The sequence below is a fragment of the Rhipicephalus microplus genome, chromosome 2, assembly GCF_043290135.1.
Source record: "Rhipicephalus microplus isolate Deutch F79 chromosome 2, USDA_Rmic, whole genome shotgun sequence".
Lineage (NCBI taxonomy): Eukaryota > Metazoa > Arthropoda > Arachnida > Ixodida > Ixodidae > Rhipicephalus > Rhipicephalus microplus.
The window spans coordinates 121,419,873-121,439,041 of record NC_134701.1 but is presented as its reverse complement, the minus strand read 5'-3'; the positions used below and the strand labels follow the sequence as shown (position 1 = coordinate 121,439,041).

At 46.2% G+C, this 19,169-nt stretch overlaps 1 protein-coding gene across 1 annotated transcript in view; it reads right to left on the bottom strand.

The window, feature by feature from the left end:
• Positions 1–1,137: 1,137 nt before the first annotated feature.
• Positions 1,138–19,169, bottom strand: part of LOC119170765 (venom metalloproteinase BumaMPs1) — a 189,199-nt gene continuing 171,167 nt past the window's right edge. Inside the window, exon 14 of the mRNA XM_037422025.2 lies at positions 1,138–1,265. Within this exon, the coding sequence (XP_037277922.2) occupies positions 1,212–1,265 (54 nt within the window). The 3' untranslated portion in view covers positions 1,138–1,211. The remainder of the gene's footprint in view (positions 1,266–19,169) is intronic.

Here is a 19,169-nt window from a genome sequence, read left to right as displayed (position 1 = left end):
TTTATACTGTATATGTATATAGAAAATCTTTCTGTTTCATATGTATATAGAACAATGTATATATGTAGAAAATCCTGTATATGTTTGGCCAAAATATGTATACTATATGTAACCTTGTGTATTTTGCTTAGATAACTGCCACTGATGTTTGAGTTGTGTGTGTCTAAAAAGGGGTGTGGCACCCAGTCAGGCATTCGTGCCTTTTTGTCACTCCTCCTAGACAGGGCAAATGTACATATTACTTGTCTTTGTCTGAAATAAATACGAAATAAACACTAAAGAACCAAATCGGTCACGGCGATTGCAGAGCAGGACAAACGATACAATACAATTTGGGTCCCATATTTGTGAAGTCTAAAGCAGTTGGCATCGCTTCGCTGGCGTGATGCAACAAAACGAACGTTGGCGCGCGCCATATCACGTCAAAGTGCATCGCGAACGGCAGCGGCATCCTCGGTTGCTTCATATTGTACAGATCTGCACGATTTTCACCAGGGAAAGCACCGCAATGGACATCACGCAGGCGACAAACTCGAGAACTTTTTCTCAGTGAAATTGTCTACTTTGCGCAACTTCAATCAATAATCACGCATTCCAACTAGTTATGCATGATATAATGACCAAAATATTTTTCTCATCCACCCGGCATATTACTCTCTCAAACTTGAAAAATTGACGCGTGAAGTGGGACTAAAACAGTGCCAAAAAGTACCAGACAAAGAAATTGACTCCTACCAGTCCGATAACGAAGTATACGCCGGAAATAACGTTCGAATGACGGGTCAATACTGACGGCATAATTTCATGGCTCCACCCATATTGGCTGCTGCTTGTACAACTAGGTCTAATGTGGCCGTTCCAATACGCTCGGATAGCCAATATTGGTAGAAGCTTCTAAATGCAGGTCCAACATCACCGTTCTATGAGACCAGCACTGCCATTATTGGCAGAACGTTGTCAATGGTGGCCCAACGTAACCATTCTATTTGGCTGGCACAGCCATTATTGGCGGTGCGTTGTCCAGCAGGGCCATTCTTGGGCTAGTAACTCCCAATTTATCCCGAACATTGAGCCAACGTTCTGTGCTGCATGAGCAGTATGATGATAGCTTCTATCTCAATGAAATAAAAAGTTGAATAAGAATTAGGCTTTTTTTATTGATGCGCAACACCCCTCGCAATATCTTGCAAAATACTTGATGGGTTATTATTTCATTCGGCTTTCTTCAGTTCTGCTTTGGAAGTGCAATTTCCTAGAACACAGATCTGCAAATATACAAAATCGCATAACGTAACTACAGTTATACAAAATCGCATAACGTGATTACAGTTGGAGAACTGATATACCGTGTGAGCTTTAAAAACAATAAGATAATTTTGTGCCCTCGCACATTTGATAATACTTAGTACCGGAACATGTTTGCGACTAACGATACAATGTTTAGACGGTTTATTTTGCTCTATGATAACTATAGAAAGCATATTCTTTGTACTTGATCAACCAAATGTATTAAAAAGACAAGAAGAAGTAGGTAGAGGAGCCGCACTTTTCCGCTAATATCGTTGGCCTTCCGCTATTATAAAATATCTGTCCGTGTGCTATATATAATTCTGCCCTTCATCTTACTTCAGTTTTCATTTGTGAATTGCGATATATTTAACTCACTCATATAATGAATGTTAGCGTCTATCACGCCTGATAATAATAAAATATATTGAATTCATCAGTCAAAGGTCTCTGATTGCGTTGGAAGCACACTGCATGCACCAGAAATCTCCAGCATAAGGACCCTTGTGCGCCTTGTAAAAGTGAAATAATAGGCGCGCAACGTCCATTCATAGTCATTGCCATAAAACTTCTACAGCATTGATCAACACGGTAACACGCAAAACCCATTGCGCAAGTTTGTGAGCTGTACACTGTCAGATTTATCTTTCCAAAGAAATGTTTCCAACAGTTTTAGAAATTTATCTATATGCAGCATTTATTAGTATATCCACCATCATATGATAAATTGGAGTAATATTACGGTTTTTCTGATAAATATTACAGTAACCTGTTTATTAGAGGAGTCACGGGCACATGTCGACTAAAATAATCAAAGTTGTTTCTGCTGAAAGCCCATTGCGACATTAAGATTTATCCTTGAGCTGACCTTCACCCTACTGAAATGGAACGAAAGCATTGCGGCGTTTTTATCAGGGGCAGTGGACTGGTTCGCCCGCTGTGACACCAAATGTGTAACTGTTGCACTGTCGGCCAGACTAAGCTTTTCAAGGCTAAAACGTTCAAAAGCTTGTTTCGAAGATATTGCGGCATCAAAATTCGGGGTCGGTTTCAGCATGGGCATGAATGGTTGTCACTGAAAAATAGTCATCGCGTGAGTGACCAAAAGGAGGGTTAAAATAAAAACAAAATAATAAAATTTTCAGGACCAAGTGAGTTTCGAACCCCGGTCCTTAGTGTGTCAAGTAGGTGTTCTACCACAAAGCCATGCCTACTTTTTCTTTCAACGAATTTGTAAGCCTTGTAAACGTAAATAAATACCTTATTCTGCTTGTAAATGCAGTGAAAGATTCATGATTCATGAAAAGTTCAAGCAGTTCATCGTTCATAAACGCGCGCGTCCTGCATACATGCTTCACAATACCGCTAGTATTATCCCAATAGTATTGCGTGGTAAAAGCGTAGTATTTCATCGGATGTCAGAACACATGATCATCCTAATGACTTCACGGTTCAAAGCAAGCCACACATTACAAAAGTCACGTAATTCACTGTACGTGTTTCCTTACGACATAGTGAGTGCAGGATTACTAAAAAATACTTCATGAGCTTATTGTTTAACACATGCGACCCATTGCACAGTTTGCAGCCTTATGCGGAAGCTTCACTGACACAAGTCACTTGCAACATTATAGTTAGGATTCTTTAAATGACGGCTGGACAGAGATACAGATAAAAGTATTTCAAAATACAGGTATTCAAATACTTGGATACAAAGTTTAAAATACAGGTGCGGAGACACAAATGTTATAGACTTAAGGAGATATTTCGGAGATACGTTTGCAAAAACGAGACAAAGGTATTCCGGAATACAGCTACAGAGATACTGACACAGGATTACGCAAACTGCTATCTCTTTTTATATCTCAGATGCTGATGCCCCATGAAGGCATTTAGTAGGTTCAGAAACATCATCATAATCATCATCATCAGCCTGACTACGTCTACCGCAGGACAAAAGCCTCTCCCATTTTCCACCAGTCAACTCGGTCCTGTGCTTCCTGCTGCCACTTTATACCCGCAAACTTCTTTATTTTATTTGCCCACCTATCTACCTGTCGCCCCCTAATCCGCTTGCATTCTCTGGGCGTCCAGTCAGTTACCCTTAATGACCAGCGGTTATCCTGCCTACGCGCTACATGCCCGGCTCTTGTTCATTCCCTCTTCTTGATTTCAACAATGACATTTTTGACGCCGGACTGTTCCCTGATCCACTCTGCTCTGTTCTTGTCTATTAAGGTTACGCCGGTCATTTTCGTGTCCGTCGTTCACTGCATCGTCCTCAATTTAAGTTGAACTTTCTTTGTGAGTCTCCATGTTCCTGCTCCATAGCTAAGTACCGGCGAGATTCAGCTGTCATATACCTTCCTTTTGAGGAATAGTGGCAATCTACCATTCATGATTTGAGAGTGCTTTGCAAACGTGCTCTACCCTATTCTTATTCTTCTAGTTACTTCAATCTCGAGATTAAGCTCTACGGTTATTACCTCTCCTATGTAGACGTAGTGTTTCACAACATGTGCACTAGTACCTGTCTTGAAGCGCTGTTCTCTTCCGAGGTTGTCATATATTATTTGCGTTTTCTGCTGAATATGTCAAGACCTACTTTTCAGCTCTCCTTGTCTAGCCCTGTAATCATGAGTTACCATTCGTCACCTGAGTTACTCAGCAATGCAATGTCATCAGCAAAGCGCAGGTTGCTAAGGTGCTCTCGATTAACTCTTATTCCTAACAGTTCCCACTCTAGGCCTCTGAAAACCTGCTGTAACCACGCGGTAAATAGCATTAGTGAGATTGTATTCCCCTGCCCTACACGTTCCTTGATTGGTATTTTGTTGCTTTTTATGGAGCACTATGGTGACAGTTCATTTCTTGTATATTTTTTTCTGGATGTTCAGGGACATACCATTATTTATGTTTCAAAACATCTGAACTTGCAAGTGAAGAACTATATTTTATAGCGAAGGCCAGTGCAAAAAAAACATACATGTTTTAGACACAAGCTCTTCTAAACACAAGGTTTTTGCTTTAGCTGCACTTCGTCAACATAAGCTTCTCACGTCGGTTGTTGTTTAAACTGTGCGATTCAGCCTCAAGACAAGGCTCCGCAACACGAAAAAGGTGGAATACCTGGCATGAGAGAAAGTTACTTGAGAAGATGTTACACTCCGTAATTCTGCTGCCAGCAGCGTCAGGCAATTTCTAAATGCGAAGCATTTCTTGGCGAAATCAACCACTTTGAGCGTATCTATCTATCTATCTATCTATCTATCTATCTATCTATCTATCTATCTATCTATCTATCTATCTATCTATCTATCTATCTATCTATCTATCTATCTATCTATCTATCTATCTATATATACAATTATTTTTGGGTGCTCTCATGGTCACCCTATTAACTTGGCGTGAACCAAAATTAGCATTGGAAGGTAAAATAGTTTGAAGATTATGACGTGCTGGCTAAATAAAGAATAATCTCACAGTCCCGTCGCGTATGTCATCAAACACTTCCCGACAGACAGTGGCACATACCTATGGGTGGGTTTGTGCCGCTTGTATGTGGGTATGTGCGACAGGTGAATGACACATATTATCTACCCAGGGAGAACGAGACTACACATAAGCCATTTCAATGCTCTAGAGTTAAGAGACACCCGACATGGGTAGCGTAGATCATACGAATGCAAAGAAGAAATGTCAGGTTCTTAGCTAGAGTCAAACCTAACCATACTGCGTCAATATGAAGGGGAGATGCGGGTCGAAAAATGCGAGTTTTTTTTCTTCAAAAATACCGATTTTTATTTTTGCCTGTTTTGATAAGATTAGTACCTCTACTGTTATGAAAAAAATAATGCGGAACGAGACTTAACTGAAAATGCTTTAAAATCATATCTAAAGAGCCCAAGGTGCCTGTTAAAAGGTCGAAAGTTCGCAGTCTTCGACCACCTTGCCGCCGATAATGCGCCGCCGCTCGCTATTGTTGATCGTATGAGTCGAAGAGTCGAGCCTCACTCTTCAAATAACAACAGTTTCTCTCGCTGATGCAGCGCAAGAAATAATAAAAAGAAGCACTCTTCTGCGCGTTTTTCGAGCGCCGCAACTGGCTTATCACATGGTACGAATTGGGGACCGCCATTGGCCGCTGCGCGCCTGTATGTGCTTTGAAACCTATTTGCGGTGTCCATGTCTTGTCGAGCAGCACAGCTGAACAATGCTTTTCTCGTGTAATTATCTCTGTTATGAATTAAAAAAGGCATTGCTCGCAAGTGAAAGCCATTGTGCAGCGCGCTCTGTAGGAATAGGGTACGAGCAGCTGGTCCGATTTGCGGCAGTTGTTGGCTTGCAAAAGCCAATGCATCAAAAGTCATTCACACCCGTCAGCTGTAAAGCTCGTGATGCGACAATAAATTACGTCAGCGCCAATCTTGAGAGACCGAAAAAGCTCGCAGTGAGAGAACTTAGCAGGGACAACATTGCCATTATGTACGACGGTATGTGGCACAAGCATGGCTGCAAAATGGCATGACACTGGACTTAGTTTGAATATCGCAGTCCTGTCAAACTTCTTCCTAGTTTGCAGTTGGCACATGGCCAGATGGAACGGAAGTGTGGCAAGCGTTTCATGGCCCTGTCTGTGACCGAAATGTCTGTGAGGTGTCGGTTTGAAAAAGCCGAGAGGAAGAAACTCATGGTGTTGGCGTATTTTAGTGGCAGTAGCCACTACAATAAGGATTGTTCTTTTCGATGTGCAAATTTCATCTGATTTAATAATATCTTTCATAAATAAAAACTCAATTTTAACTTTGAAACTCGTTTTTCTCAAAACACAAATATCGCCTTTTTTTTCATGTGCCCCTCCTTTTTTGGGCACTTCTAGTGCTCGGATCTGCATGAAATTTTGCCCACATTTTTTCCAAAGTATGGCAAATGCAATCATCTAGTTTAAATTTTTATATTTTATTGTATAATAAAAAAATTCTATGTAAACCTTCACTAGGGTAGGAGAAATATGGACTTTTTACGTCTATTATTTTTCACGCATATTACATATTTTGTATGTGCTTTCTAATTAGTTATTTGCACTCTACACTTTATTTGAAGCAATATGAACTATGAATGGTAAAAACTTACAGAAGTTTAGGGGTGAAAAGAGGGAGGCCAAAAGGAATAAGGTTTTCACTTTGGCATGTGGCAGAGCTAAAAATGTGAAACTTGAAAGAAAACTAATTATATATTTAAAATCAGCATAAAAAGTTCCATAAACAGCTCAAGTTTCATTGCTCTAGTGTGAATAATAAAAAAAAGTGTCTTAGAGTAGCATCTCCCCTGAAGCATATTATGAAAGAGCTACACCAGAACTCGGAACTACCTTTAGAATAGATGCTAAGCTTCCTGAAACGTCAATAATGGTTGCAGTGCTGTCTACCCAATTTTGTAAACATTACAATTGTACTTCGTTGATACAGCCATCACGTCAGGTTAATATCAATTGTGGTTAGCTGCCATGCGCTGAAGTTGATTTATATCGCTCTGTCCAGGGTCAAGATCCTCGCAAGCACCAGCGCTTTATATCAGATTCTGGTGTTGCTAATACGGATGTTCGAGTTGGCATTATTCTGCTTGTGCAAACAACTGGTAGTAGAAAAATCTGCAACTCTTCAACACTTTCTGTCGGCTGAACATTTATACATATATTTAGCGTCATTTCATTACGCGCCACTGAATGAAAAATTGCCACACGGTCACCTTCCTTCCGCACACTTCGCGTAACGTTGGTTTCCAGGTACGCGGGATCTGCCAGATTTTTATTACTTGGGCGATTGCGAGCAACGCTTTGCCTGGCACAGCGTCACTGATTGCTAATGTATGTTCACATTCATTGGGACAATATTCTGCCTTCCTCTTTGGAAACACGTTCCGGAAGAGAGTAGCCATATACCCGTTCAACTCCTAAAGTGGAAGCCTGAGGGTCCCTCAATTTTTTCTGCTCATATCTAGCGTTTACTGCCCTTACCAGTTTTTAGGATCGCTTTAAATATTTGTTTTTGCTCGAGATACATTTCATGCTGAATGAGAGTACCCTTGAACGTGCAAATGTCTGGTGTGTGGCACGCAAAAGATGCTCCGTGATACATCTGCCACCGGAAGGGTGAAGAACAACTTCAGCATTGTCGCGAAACTGAGGCGCTGGATCATTAGTTGCGTGCCGCATTCTCTTTATATTCCTTCTGTTTCAATTTGCAATACTTCCCTATGGCAAAACAAACATACATAGAAAAACAGACGCTCATAACACAAGAATCACACTGATGCATCAAGTTTCAAGGATTGGTGAAAGCTCATCTTATCCACCCTTATAAGCGTGGAAGGTAGCACGGACGGTGACTGATTGTTTTAAAATGACAAAGGCGCGCTTGCTCTAGGCCCGGTCATGGCCAGAGCAAGTGCGCCAGGTCTACTGCAGTTGCCGAAACGTCATAAATAGTGCTCGTGGCCTGATAGGCTGCACGGTAGTGCTGCAGCCAGTGGGCAGCCACTGCTGGAGTAAAGCGAATATCTTCATTTTAGAGCGGCGGTTTGTCCTATGTGCTTGCTTTTGTGGCTGCTAATTGGGCTCCTTGCCATCAAAGTAATCAACAACTAACCCAGGCAGATACTTACTGTTTGAAATACACATCGGGCTTTCTCAGCAGCGTTATTATTGGCTTGGTAATGCGTGGATATTCTTTAACCTGGCGTCCTTGATGCTCGCATAACTAAAAAGAAATTTGCGTACGGCTATCTTGTCGGTGGATAGTCGTAATGAGGCTATGACAGCTATTTTCAGTGGGTGTTTCTGAGCTGAAAACTACATTGTTACAAGCTGCGATGAACAAGATGGATTGCAGTTTCGGGCGTAGACAAAGACGGCAACAGCTCTCGCGTTGTTGTTTGTGAGCCGCCATCTTGAATCAAGGACTCCTCATGGACACTGTAAATATTGTTACGCGACTTGTAAAGAAGGCGGATTGGAGGTTTATTCACAGGGGATGTACGACAAGTGCGTGCCGGAACTGCGCGCCATTCTTTTTTCCCCCTTTCTGTCGTTATCGCTGCTGTTGGTTCAATCGAGTGAAACCACTCTAACTGTTCTTCCCTCGCAGACGAAGCCCTCCGGGCGAGAAGTCAGCTGGGCAGTCGCTGAGTGAATTGCTTAAGGTGGGCTGCATGAGTAACTTCTGTCTTGGATTACCTTCTCCCATCGACAGTAAGGTGTGCACTTCGATAATTCACCTCACTAAGACCCTCAGTTATAACAAGCGGTCCAACATAGTCCGCGTGTAGCTTTTGGCACTGTCCACGTTTGCGCACGGGAGTCCATAACGACACTAAGTCGCCGAGATCGTGAATTACTTGGCAGTGTCTGTGATTGCATCGTGCTTACGACCGTTTTTCGGAAGCCAGAGTTCACGACCTTGCGAGTCTCCGAGGTTCCTGATCCGAGGTTCCCAGGTTCCTGAAGTGTCGTGATGACTAGAGAAAGGAAAGATTGTATCCAAGATGTACCTCGCTGGACGAGCGTAAAGAAGAAAGAACGGGCTGTAACGAGTGGTCTCATGTTGCGCGATGTTAAAAGCGTATCTGACGAACGGAAGCACTTCTTCTCAGTTGTACTGGTCCGAGTTTACCTACATGGATACCATGTTAACAAGTGTTCGATTAGTGTTCTCAGTCAAACCGTTGATCTGAGGCTGATAAGGGGTCGAATGCCGCAGATCGGAGGCACACAGACGCAGAATTTCTTCAACCACATCAGCCACAAACTGACGGCCACGGTTACTAATTATCACATGAAAGGACCATGACGAAGTTTTATGTTACGCAGAATGAACTGTGACACGTCGCCTGCAGTTGCAGAGGGTAGTGCTGCCGTCTCGCAGAACCGAGTCAGGTAGTCCGCGCACACTATTATCCAGTGGTTTCCTTTGAATAAACGCCAAAACAGCCCTATCAGATTAATACCGATTTGGTCGAAAGGTGAGCTATGAGGTGCTACAGGCGTTAGACAACCGGAGGGGACGTTGCTAAGCTTTTTATGACTTTGGCACTCTATGCAGCTGGCTACGTAGGCGTCTGTTTTTTTGCGCATTTGGACCGACTAAAATCTAGTTTTAGCGTGATAGAGTGTCCGCGTAGATCCTAAATGACCGGCAGCTGGATGATCGTGCACAACACGTAAAACCGAAAATTGGAGGGCTCCTGGCACCACCAGAAGATAGCACGCACCCGTGGCGAAATTATTATGTACGCGTTCATTCCCTATGCAAAAATGGCCATTTAAGGAGTCTTTCGCAGCGGAGAAGAGCGGTTCTGATGTCGAATCATCACGCTGCTGTCTCGCGAAGGTTGTGGCTTCTAGAAAATCTTGTTGTAGGGTTGCGATTTCCTGGTCAAACCTATCTGCGTCACATTCTGAGGTGACGAGGAGCAGCCTGGAAAGAAAATCAGCCTCAACATGTCGTCGCCCACTCTTGCACAAGACAGTGAAGTTGTAATGTTGCAGACGCAGAGTCCATCGTGCAAGGTGTCTTGACGGATCGTGGAGATTGCCGACCTAGCACAGGGAGGGATGATCGGTGACGATCATAAACTGATGCCCCTACAGTTAGGACTAAAACCACTGAACTGCGAAAATGACCGCGAGGCATCCTTGTTCAATTACCGTATAGTTACGCTCCCGGTTATGTAATGACCAACTTGCGATGGTAATGACGTGTTCTCTGTTACCATAGCGTTGAACCAGCACAACACAACACCAAGACTAATCGGCTCGCATCTGCATAAATCTCTGTTGGCGCGGTAGGACTAAATAGCGTAGTATCACCGGTGACGTGAGGAAGAACTGTAGCTGCTGAAAGGAAACTGAACACTCAGGCGTCCACTCGAATGTGGTATTTGAGTGCAAGAGGCTTGTCAGGGGATAACCGACGTGAGCAAACTGAAGAATAAATTAACTGAAAAAGGAGCACTGCCCTAAGAACCTCCAGACTTCTTTCACAGATCGGAGTGGCTGAACTGCCTCAACAGCCTCAGTCTTCACAGGGTTCGGCCTGACGCCGTCTTTCTCCACGAGATATCTCAGCACCAAGTCTAGGCGCTATCCGAAATTACATTCATAGGAGCTATGTACAACACAAGCCCTTTGTATGCAGCTTAGTACAATGCCTAGACGCTCGTTGTGCTACTGAAATGTGCGTTCGAAGATAATAATATCATCGAGATAGCACATACATATCTCCCATTTTAAATCCCGCAGAATAGTGTCCATAAATTGTTCAAAGGAGGCGGGCGCATTCCGCAAGCCCAATGGCATAACACGAAATTCAAAAGTTCATCGGTTGGTAGGAACACCGTCTTTTCTTTATCATCAATATGCTCCGGGATTCGCCAGTAGCCGCATATCAAATCGACGGAAGAAAAGTAGGAAGCCGAATGAACATAGTCCAATGCATCGTCTATGCGTTGAAGCGGGTATACGTCTTTCTTCGTAATGGTAATAAGTCAGTGGTAATCAACACAAAAGCGCCAACTGCCGTCCTTTTTTTTAACGAGAAGGGCAGGTGCAGCCCAAGGACTGGCGGACTCCCGAATGACTCCCTTTTGCAACATTTATTCAACTTGCTCACAAATTACTGTACATTCAGTCGGTGACACCCGGTATGGCGTCTGCCATAAAGGGTGCGCTGATCCGGTGGTTATACGATAGTTTACTCGAGGCGCTGGAATCAGGGATGTTTTATTGTTTTACGAAACGTTAAACACTGGCGAAAGCTGAGACAAAACGGCTAGTAATATGCCACGCTCACTTGTGCTGAAAGACTTGCTCACTATCTGGAGAATCTTCAAATCCGAAGGTCTAGAATGGAAGAATTCGTCCGAAGCGGCGTGTTTCCTCTCCGACGAGCTGATGTTTCCTCTCCCAAGAGTGTGAGCTTCATATCAGAAGGTAGAAGTATGGGCTGGGCAGCGTGGTTTATCGACCATAATCCGGGTCGTGCTTCAACTACCGACACCGAGCAATCTGGCACCAACTCGTTCTTCTTCACACAAGCTGAGTGCAGAGGTTTTATTGCGGCGTAAATTGTAGTAGGAACTGCACCAGAGTAAATTACCGGAATGCACACGCTACACTGCGCGGGACTCACTACACCCTTGGCAACACAGAAGGCACTTTCTTGACGCGGCAAGTTCTCGAAGAGTCCGGTCATAAGCTCGTGGTGTACCGAAAGCTTCCCACATCGAAAGTCAACTGTGGCGCCGCGCTAGGCCTAAAATAACGTCGCGTGTAGGTCGAGTAATAGCGGCCAATTCAGTGGTGAATATTTTGCCCCACAAACATCTGCTGTACAAACGCTGACCGGGCGCAATGTGTCACCTTACACTACGATATGACGACATTTTGTTCAACGAAAACATAACTTTTTGTCCCATGAGATTTTTAAAACTAAGGCTCATCGCTGAAATTGTTGCCCAGGTATCTACAAGAGCCATGGTAAGGGCATTGTCACCACACACATGAACTTCGTTTTTCATCATGGAGGCTGACAGGGGGTTATCTGTGGGCAGCGCACAGTATTCAGTGACCTCAGCCTCATCGGCCGCATCGCCTAGTTTTCCGGTGGTGGTGACGGGAAGCGATGCCGTGGCGACGGTGAACGTGGAGTATGTGGAGCAGGCGGTGGCGTTAAGCTGCGGTCGTAGGCTGGTGATGAGTTTCAGAAAAGGCCTTGGTGAAATTGACGACTGGAAGTTGGCCGCGTTGACAATGACCATAAAAAGGGTCGATTTCTAGAATTGTAAAAACCTCGTGAAGGCGATCCTCGGTATTGCTGTCGACGGCCACAAAATCTTGGGATGTGGTATAGGACGCCGCAGTTATAGCACACAGAAGGTGGCTGAAATGCACGGTGCTGCTGTAAGCCCTAATTTCTGTTAGCTGGCAAGGGATATCTGCCCTGTTAATTACAATACCTAATCCCGTCGTGGTCAAGTAAGCCGTCTGCAACCGCGGCGTCGCATAGGTGTCGTGTTGATGCTGCTCGTTGGCAAAGCAAGGTTGGTCTGCTGGCTCGGACCGAAGCACAGCTCGGTAGTTGTCCATGATCACCACGTTCATAGTTGGTGGGGACGAGACAGGAGGTAGTCCAGACTGGTTGCCTCTGCAGTGGTCATCACTGCTGTAATGCCTTATTTCGCTTCACCAGAGCAGCTCTTCCCAGACTATCTGTCGTATTGTCGATGTTATGTCGGATGGAGAGTTAGAGTCTACGCTAGCAACTGTACGCCCGTCAACCAAGCAGCCAAATTTTGGTGCTATGTGACGCATCGTCAGTGCTTCAAATGTATGGCAGTGCTTTATGACGTAGGTCACAGACGACAGGTTCTCTTTGGAGATCAAGAACTGGTACACATCCTCTGCTTTGCCTTTAAGATGGCCAACTTTGTCTTCTATGGACTCACAGCTCACAGTGCTTCAAAATCGCCTCGATGTAGGTAATACAAGTCTCGCCATGCAGCTGTGCCCTCTGAGGGAGGGTGTGCTCTGCCCGCTTATTTTTGGTTGTGGTGTCTCCAAAGCACTTCTTCAATTCCTCTACCAACGTTTTCCAGGTGGAGAGCATATCCTCATGGTTGTAGCAACACAGGAGGGCAGTGTTGGTGAGTGAGAGCATGACGTACGATAGCTGAATGTTGGAATCCCAGCTGTTAAGTTTGCTCACCCGCTTGTACTGCTTCGACCACTAGTCCACGTCTTCATCGCCAGTTCCGCCAAATCTCGGCGGCTCCTTGTAAGAATAAGAAGAAACCACCCTCCTCGGAACATTGAGTTGCAGAGGCATCTCTTTTCCTATGGTTGGTGGTTGTCTCGCAAAGCGATGGCTCCAACAAGCGCCAAGAAACGACAATTCCGTTTTTATAGACTCGGCATTCCCAGTACCTCAATCAATGTGTTACGCGACCAGTAAGCAAGGGTGAACAGAGGTTTCATTTACAGGAGACGGACGGCAAGTGCGTACTGGAACTGCGCGTCTTTCTTCTCTTCCCTCTTTCTGTTGTTGTTGTTGCTGCTGCTGGTTTAATCTCATGATGCCACTGTAACAATTGTAAAAATACTGTAAGAAGCCACGCAAGGAAGAGGCAGCCGTTTATTGGGCCGAACAGCAGGGAGACAGCAGCCAGCGGTTTCAGCAGCAGCTGCACCAGCACGAGCCTCAGCCACAGCAAACAGCTTCTTCGTCGTCTCTAGCAAGCCCGTATTTGTCACTACATTGACACCCCGGTGCAAAAGAAGCCATCCTGGTGACCTATGGCACAGGCAGGACTGGTGGGTCATAGTGAAGTTTTAGACGGTCGACGTGCACAGTTTCGCGCCCGCAGCACCTTTGATCAGTAGGTGGCTGAATAGGTTCAACCACGTAGTTGAGTGGTGATGCCTGGCGCACGATCCTGTACGTACCGTCATACTTGGGTATGAGCTTTGAGCAAAAGCCTGGGGCAGACGATGGCACACGGAGCCACACGATTGTTACAGGTGCGTATGACGATGGGAATGAGCGTCTGTGATGGGAGTGCTTCTGGCGAGCCTGATCGTGTGTAGTAAGCGCACGTGCGAGATGCTGACATTCTTCGGCAAAAGTCGTCGATTCTGAAAGGTCTGGGCGGTACAGAAGGATAGTGTCCAAGAACGATGAAGGTTCCCGACCATAAAGAAGAATGAACGAAGAGAATTCAGTTGTAGACTGAATTGCGCTGTTGTAGGCGTAAGTAACGAATGGCAGTATGGAGTCCTAGTTCAGATGGTCATTGGAAACATACATGGAGAGCATGTCACTCAGCGTGCGATTAAACTGCTTGGTCATCCCGTTGGTTTGAGGGTGATATGCGGTGGTTGTTTGATGCACGATGTTGCGTTCGCGTAGGAGGACTTCTGCAGCTTCCGACAAGAAGGAACGCCCACGGTCACTGAGAAGCTCACTGGGTGCACCATGCCGAAGGACGAAGTTGTGCAGAATGAACAAGCCTACTTCACGCGCAGTGGCCTCAGGAAGCGCCGAAGTTTCACGTAACGCGTAAGGTGGTCCACGGCTACGATGACTCAGCGGTTTCTATTTAGTGTGTGTGGTAGGTGACTGTACAAGTCTATTCCAATGCGGCCGAAAGGCCGAAAAGGAAACGGCAGTGGCTGGAGTGGCCCTGTGGTTGTGTGAGGGGAGCTCTTCCGGCGTTGGCACAAGGTACATGAACGGACGTACTGCCTAACAAAGCGGTCCATTTCACGCCAGTAATACCGAAATCGTAGGCGAGCATACGTCTTCACTTCACCTGCGTGGGCGTATTGCGGATTCGCGTGGAAGGAGGCACAGACGTCAGAAAGTAAGTGGCGAGGTATCACCACCAATCATTTGCAGCCATCAAATAGGTAGTTTCGCCGGTACAGAAGACTGTCACGAACGGTAAAATGGCGAGCAGTTCGTCGAAGTAAATGGTTGTCGGTACGTGGTGAAGTCTGAGACAGGTACTCTAACAGAAACGCTATCCATGAATCCTGGTGTTGCTCAGCGGACTTGTCAACATGTTCAAGTGAACAACATTCGAAGCGGGAAACAGACGCTGCAACATAATCGTGGGGAAGTGGCGAGTGAGAAAGAGCGTCGGCGTCCGAATGCGTGCGGCTTGACCGATAAATTACATGAATGTCATAATCTTGGAGACGTAGTGCCCAGCGAGCTAGGCGACCAGATGGGTCCTTTAACGATTACAACCAACACAATGCGTGGTGATCAGTCACGACGTGAAATGGGAGGCCATTTACGTAAGGTGGGAATTTTGTGATTGCCCAAACAATGGCAAGGCACTCTTTTTCGGTGACTGAATTGTTCTTTTTCGCTTTAGTAAGGGTGCGACTAGCGTAGGATACAATATGCTCATAAAAGCCAGATTTACGCTGAGTGAGAGTAGCGCTGACGCCTACTTCACTAGCGTCCGTATGGATTTCGGTTTGAGCGTCTGGATAAAAGTGGCGTAGGATAGGTGGCAATGTCAGAAGATGCCATAACGAGGGAAATGCTTCATCGCATGCTGGGGACCTCGCCAAGATGTCTTGGTTGTCGGTAAGTAGCAGCGTCAAGGGTGCAATTATGGTGGTGAAATCGCGCACGAAACGGCGAAAGTATGAGCAGTAGCCGATGAAGCTGCGGAGTTCTTTTAGTGTAGCCGGCCTGGGAAAGTCGGCGACAGCGCTAAGCTTGGCTGGATCAGGACAGACACCATGCTTGCTAACAACATGCCCTAAGATGGTAAGCTGGCGGGCAGCGAAGTGGCATTTCTTCAAGTTCAGCTGCATTCCAGCGTTGGAAAGACAAGTCAGCACGCTTGCGAGGCGGCTGAGGTGGAAGTCGAAGTCATTTGACAAAACGACGATGTCATCCAAATAGCACAGGCATGTGTTACATTTAAAGCCTCTAAGGATGTTGTACGTGAGACGCTCGAAGGTGGCAGGCGCATTACAGAGGCCGAATGCCATCCCGTTCAATTCGTGCAATTCGTCAGGCGTTACAAACGCAGTCTTGGGGTGGTCGGCTTCATTCATAGAAACCTGCCAGTAGCCCAATCAAAGTTTAAAAAAAGAGCTATGCTCCTTGCAGGCAATCGAGGGTGCCATCAATTCTTGGCAGCAGATAAACATCTTTTCTCGTGATCTTATTAAGACGCCTGTAATCAACGCGAAATCTGACGGGAGAAGGAAGCTTTTGCTAGAGCCAAAGGCGTCGGAGGGGTAAAAAAAGGGCGGTGACAGAGGGCACGTGGCTCAACAACACAGGATAGGGGAGGGACGTGAGTGTCCGCGGCCATGGTGGCTCAGGAAGATAGCGGCTTGAAAGGTATTTCAGACGTCGATGCTTCACGCTGGGGCAGTTCAAACATCGTCTACAACTCTAGTTCGGCACGCGCACAGTGAACGACGGCATGATGAGCGCAGAGGAAGTCCCAGCCTAGGATGATATCATGCGAACAAAGGGAAAACACAACGAATTCGACTACATACATTATATTTTGGATGACCAGTCGAGGTGTGCATTCCGCAGGAGGTTGGATGTGACGCACAGTGGCCGTGCGGAGAGAGACATCGGAAAATGGCAGTGTAAGCTTTTTCAACTTGCGACACAGTTCAACACTTTGCACAGACACGAAAGCACCAGTATCGACGAGCGCTTGCACCGGAACACTGTCAATATGCACAGTTATTTCATTAGCAGGTAGAAATGGACGCCTTGAAAGTTTCGATATGTGCGCAGCTCTTGCCTCGAGAATCGCGATGGTCAGTTTTCCGTTTGGGCGGGTGGTGATTGAGGAAGCGTCGGAGAAATCGAAAGGCATCGCGGTGAAGGCAACCGTTCCCTGTCGAGGCCGTGGCGACGTGGCGGCGAATGTTCCGACGTCGGGGGAGGGGGACGAATACGACTGTGGTGGCTCTGAACGATAGCCGTAAGTCGGCTCACCAGCAATTGGGTTATAAACCCGACGATGGCAGTAGCGTGCTACATGACCGGGAAGATGGCAGAAATAGCAAATCGGCCTGTTGTCCGGAGTGCACCAAGGGTTAGTTGGTGGTTGTCCGGGGTGGCGAACAGGAGGTGGGTGGGAACGGATAGGGAGACTTGCTGCGTAGATGGGATGAGGCTGTCTAGCAAGACCCGTGGCGTTAGGTAGTGACGGCGGCGATCGTCTGGCGGCCTCAGTGTAAGTGAGAGGGACGGCGATAGGCGAAGGATGGTATGTGAGAGACAGGGCATCAGAAACTTGCTCTTCGATTGTCTTGCGGAGCGTTGGAATCAGCGTGTGTGCACTGGCCAGAACATGCGGCACAAGAGACAATTGGCGCGCCACTTCTTCTCGGACGAACTGCTGGATTTGCTGCAATAACGTGCTTTGTTCGGATGAAACAGCGCCAATGGTTAACGCAGATGTAGAGCTCGTGTCAAAGTTTGGACGTCGAGTAGAAATGCGCTCTCCCTGCAGCTAGTTGAAACTCTGACAGTGTTGAATAAGCTGGGTGACGGTTTGCGGTTTTTTTGCAATGAGCATGTGGAAAGCGTTGTCCTCGATACCTTTCGTGATGTGCCGTATTTTGTCAGTGCCAGACATGTGGGAATCGATATGACGGCAGAGGTACAGAATACCCTCAATATACGAGGTATATGTCTTCCCAGAGCGCTGCCCGCGGCCGCGCAAGCGCTGTTCGGCGCGAAGCTTGCGAACAGTGGGTTGGCCAAAGACTTCTGCAAAGTTCATCTTGAAGGCTGACCAAGAGGGCATTTCCGCTTCGTGGTTGTTAAACCACAGTTCTGCCACACACTCGATATAGAAATGAAGGTAAGCGAGCTTGTCTGTGTCATTCCACTTATTGTGGGCGCTTGCCGCTTCATAATGGGACAGCCAGTCTTCAGCGTCTTGGTCGTCGGTCGCGTTGAATATCACTGGATGTCGCTGCCGTGGCATTCCGGAACAGGTGACAGATGGGATTATGACTGCAGGTGGCTGGGTCATGTCAGGCATTGGCGAGGCGGGGCTTGAGGTAGAGTCCGGGAATGGAGTTCCAGTTTGATGCAACCAGCACCTCAACCAAATGTAAGAATGCTGTTAGACGCCACGCCGGGGTGAGGCAATCGTTTAATGGGCCGAACAGCAGCGAGAGAGCACCCACGGGTTCAGCAGCAGCTGCTGCAGGAGCACGAGCCTCCGCCACAACAAACGCCTTCTTCGTTATCTCTAGCAAGCCCGTATTTGTCACTGCACAATATATTGCCACGGTACAACATAACTGCAACCTGTAGATAAGACCACACAAGGACGTCAGACTGATTCAATCAACAGCATTACAATTTTATCGTATTCTCCGCAAGGGTATTTTCGTCGTTGTTTTGAACAGCGGCACATACAAGCCTGACAGCATCTATGGAAACAATACTTGTGGAACTTGTACTAGTGGTATTGCGCTCCTTCCGAAAGAACATCGTCCCGATTCCAGAACATAATTACCAGATGACAATAAAACACATACGATAAGTTGTACACAAGAGAGTGCTCACAATCACTGTAAGCCTACTCAAGGGAGTTTGATGAATAGTCAGCGTTGGTAAACCTGTTTCATTCTCGAAACATGGACGACGTGTGGCTGTTGTGAACGGTGGGATCGACGAGCCATGTCCTCGTCAAGATCTTCGTAGTTCACTACGCTGAGACGGTGGAGAACTCAATGGGGATCTAAATAGCAGTGTAACAACTTTTCCGACCGGCCCCGCTGTCTAATGGAAGTCCACAACCACACTCGTTTTCTGGATTGGTAAGAGACATCGCGACGACGAGTGTTGTACCGCCGCGAGTCGATGCGTTCTATTTTATGGATTCGTTCGACTGCACGCTTATGAGCCGCGTCTGCTAATCTGATAAACTCGTTCGTCTGGACAATAATCTTGTGCCTGTCTGGTAGAAGCAAGGCATCCATCATTGTAGTGACCTCCTTGCCGTGAAGCGACTCGAATCCTATGAATACAGTTGTTTCTTGCATAGCGGTGTTGTAAGTGAACGTGACGTAAGGGAGGAGGTCATCCCCGTTTTTGTGGCCATGGTCAAGGTACATGGATAGCTTGTCAGCAATCGTCTTGTTCAGTCGCTCTGTAAGGCCGTCGATTTGTGGGCAGTATGCAGCAGTATTTCGGTGTACTTTTCCGCTAAGCCGCATGACGTCTTCTTTCATCCGGGCGGTAAAAGCTGTGCTACGATTAGTTATGACAACTGCTGTTGCTTCATGTCGGAGGACGATGGTCTTCATAAAAAAG